This window comes from Gracilinanus agilis, chromosome 2 (genome assembly GCF_016433145.1).
Source record: "Gracilinanus agilis isolate LMUSP501 chromosome 2, AgileGrace, whole genome shotgun sequence".
NCBI lineage: Eukaryota > Metazoa > Chordata > Mammalia > Didelphimorphia > Didelphidae > Gracilinanus > Gracilinanus agilis.
The window spans coordinates 575,945,254-575,947,484 of NC_058131.1; the positions used below are offsets into that span (position 1 = coordinate 575,945,254).

Here is a 2,231-nt window from a genome sequence, read left to right on the forward strand (position 1 = left end):
CTTCTCCCGATCCCCCAATCCTCCAATCCCTATCCCTTTGTCTCATTTTCCTTACTGCTTCTTTCACAAAGCATTAAACGGATTTGGCCTTATTTACTCTTCTAGACTGTGCTGCTATTCTTTTAGTCACATGACTAGATCGTTGCCCAATAGTTCTTTTTAAGTAGATATCATATATTTTGGCATTTCTTTAAACTTAGTTGAATATTATGGCATTTGCAGCGTTTCATGATTGCTTCCAACCAGAACATAGTCCTCTTGTCAGTGTCAAATTTAAGTTGAGAGTCCAAGAAATCTTAGATAATTATAATATCTCCTATTTATATTGAGTTTGATCTGCTCAATAAATGAAAAAGTTACTTTCATTATTCTCCTTTTACTTATAAGGAAACAAAGGCTGAGAAAAGGTAAATGACTTGCCCAAGATCACACAGCTAATAAATAAAATGTTTAAAATAAGATTTTAATCCAATTATTTCTGACTCTAAGTCCAGTAGTCTAGTGACCTGTTTGACTTTGGATAAGGCATGTCACCTGTGTGTGTGTCTCAGTTTCTTCATCTGTAAAACTATGAAGTTAGACAAGATAATCCCTAATGTCCTTATAAATTCCTACATGGGACAGGTATCATGTATTATTTTTTCACACATACATACACCCATGACAGTAATCATAGAATCATAGATTTAGAGCTGGCAAGGAACTTAAAAGTTATCTTATCCAATCTCCTTATTTTGTAGGTAGAGGGCAGAGGTTAAATGACCTCATTTTGACTAATGATCACTTTTTTCAAAACTCCTACTGCCTTACTTCCCTGCTTATATTCTGTTTCTCCCATTTTGGCCTCCTTCGTGTTCTCCATGTCCCATTTATCTAGATTAAGGGTCCTCTTGAACCTCCAATTCCTCCCTGGTCACAAAAGTAGAAAGTTACAGAGCCAGGATGCAGAAATCCTCTGAACTCCAAATCCAGAGCTCTCTTCATTGCACCATGATACCAATAAATACTTTTGGAATTGAATTTAATCTGGAGGTCTGCCATAAAGACTGAAGAACTTTATCATTTGCAGGGTAAGGTTGAGTGATAAAAAAAAGTGCCATTGTTATTCCCTTGATCACATGATAAAATGCATTAAAAAGAAGAGTAGCCTGGAAAGCTTGTCTTATATCAGCCCAGAGTCTGGTCACATACATCTCTCTGTCAAGCCCTTTCACACAAAGTTCCCTTGGGGGGGGCTTATGTTTGAATTCTTTGAGATTCCAAAATCGATTAGAGTCTGATCTTTAATTGACACATTTGCTACATTTATATAGAAGTTCAAGAAGATGGATATTGATGACATGCCAAGAAGGAATGAGCTGGCTCTGGCCATCATCCAGCAGCAGCGCACAAAAACATCATGCTAGGAAGTACCAACATTAGATATGACAGAAAAGAAAAATCCAAGAAATGAAAACAAATTCAGAATCATTTAAAAAAAAAAACCCACTAGATAGCAGAATTCCCCCAAGGAAACTTAGGGGATTTAAATTTTCTGATCCCTCTCCTTTTTATTTATTTTTTATCCCTTAACTCATTTCATAACACATGAATGTTTTTTTTTTAATATAATATAGAAAGAGGAAGCTGCTGACCTTTAAGCTATCAGTCCTGTAAAGATGAAGTTTACTCTATGCTACCGACTGCTTTGCTAAAGTCTTGATTATAACATATATTTGCAAGGATATTGGCTGAATTTGGGAAATTCAACTTATGGCTATGAGCCATACTTTTTGCTCACAGGTAAGTCCCAAAATGGGATTGAACTTGTGATTTTGACCTCATTAGGATACATCCTAAGCAAGTGAACTAAATTAGACACTAGAGTTAGTAGCAGCCTCTGGGCACTATATGAATCAATATATGTTAGTTGATGATGCAAATACAGATTTCCCTTCCATATAATTTAAGGATTCCCTTTGAGTCACAGAGCCTACTGTCACAAGGTTAAAAATAAATGACTAGCGGCAGCTGGGTAGCTCAAAGGATTGAGAGTCAGGCCTAGAGACGGGAAGTCCTAGGTTCAAATCCAGCCTCAGACACTTCCCAGCTGTGTGACCCTGGGCAAGTCACTTGACCCCATTGCCCACCCTTACCACTCTTCCATCTAGGAGCCAATACACAGAAGTTAAGGGTTAAAAAAAAATTTTTTTTTAATGACTACTCTATATTTTCTGTGAAAATCTCAATAT

At 36.7% G+C, this 2,231-nt stretch overlaps 1 protein-coding gene across 1 annotated transcript in view; it reads right to left on the minus strand.

Moving 5' to 3' along the window:
* RAB8B (RAB8B, member RAS oncogene family) overlaps positions 1 to 862 on the minus strand; it is an 80,096-nt gene extending 79,234 nt beyond the window's left edge. Inside the window, exon 1 of the mRNA XM_044660126.1 lies at positions 811 to 862. Within this exon, the coding sequence (XP_044516061.1) occupies positions 811 to 862 (52 nt within the window). The remainder of the gene's footprint in view (positions 1 to 810) is intronic.
* Positions 863 to 2,231: the final 1,369 nt, after the last annotated feature.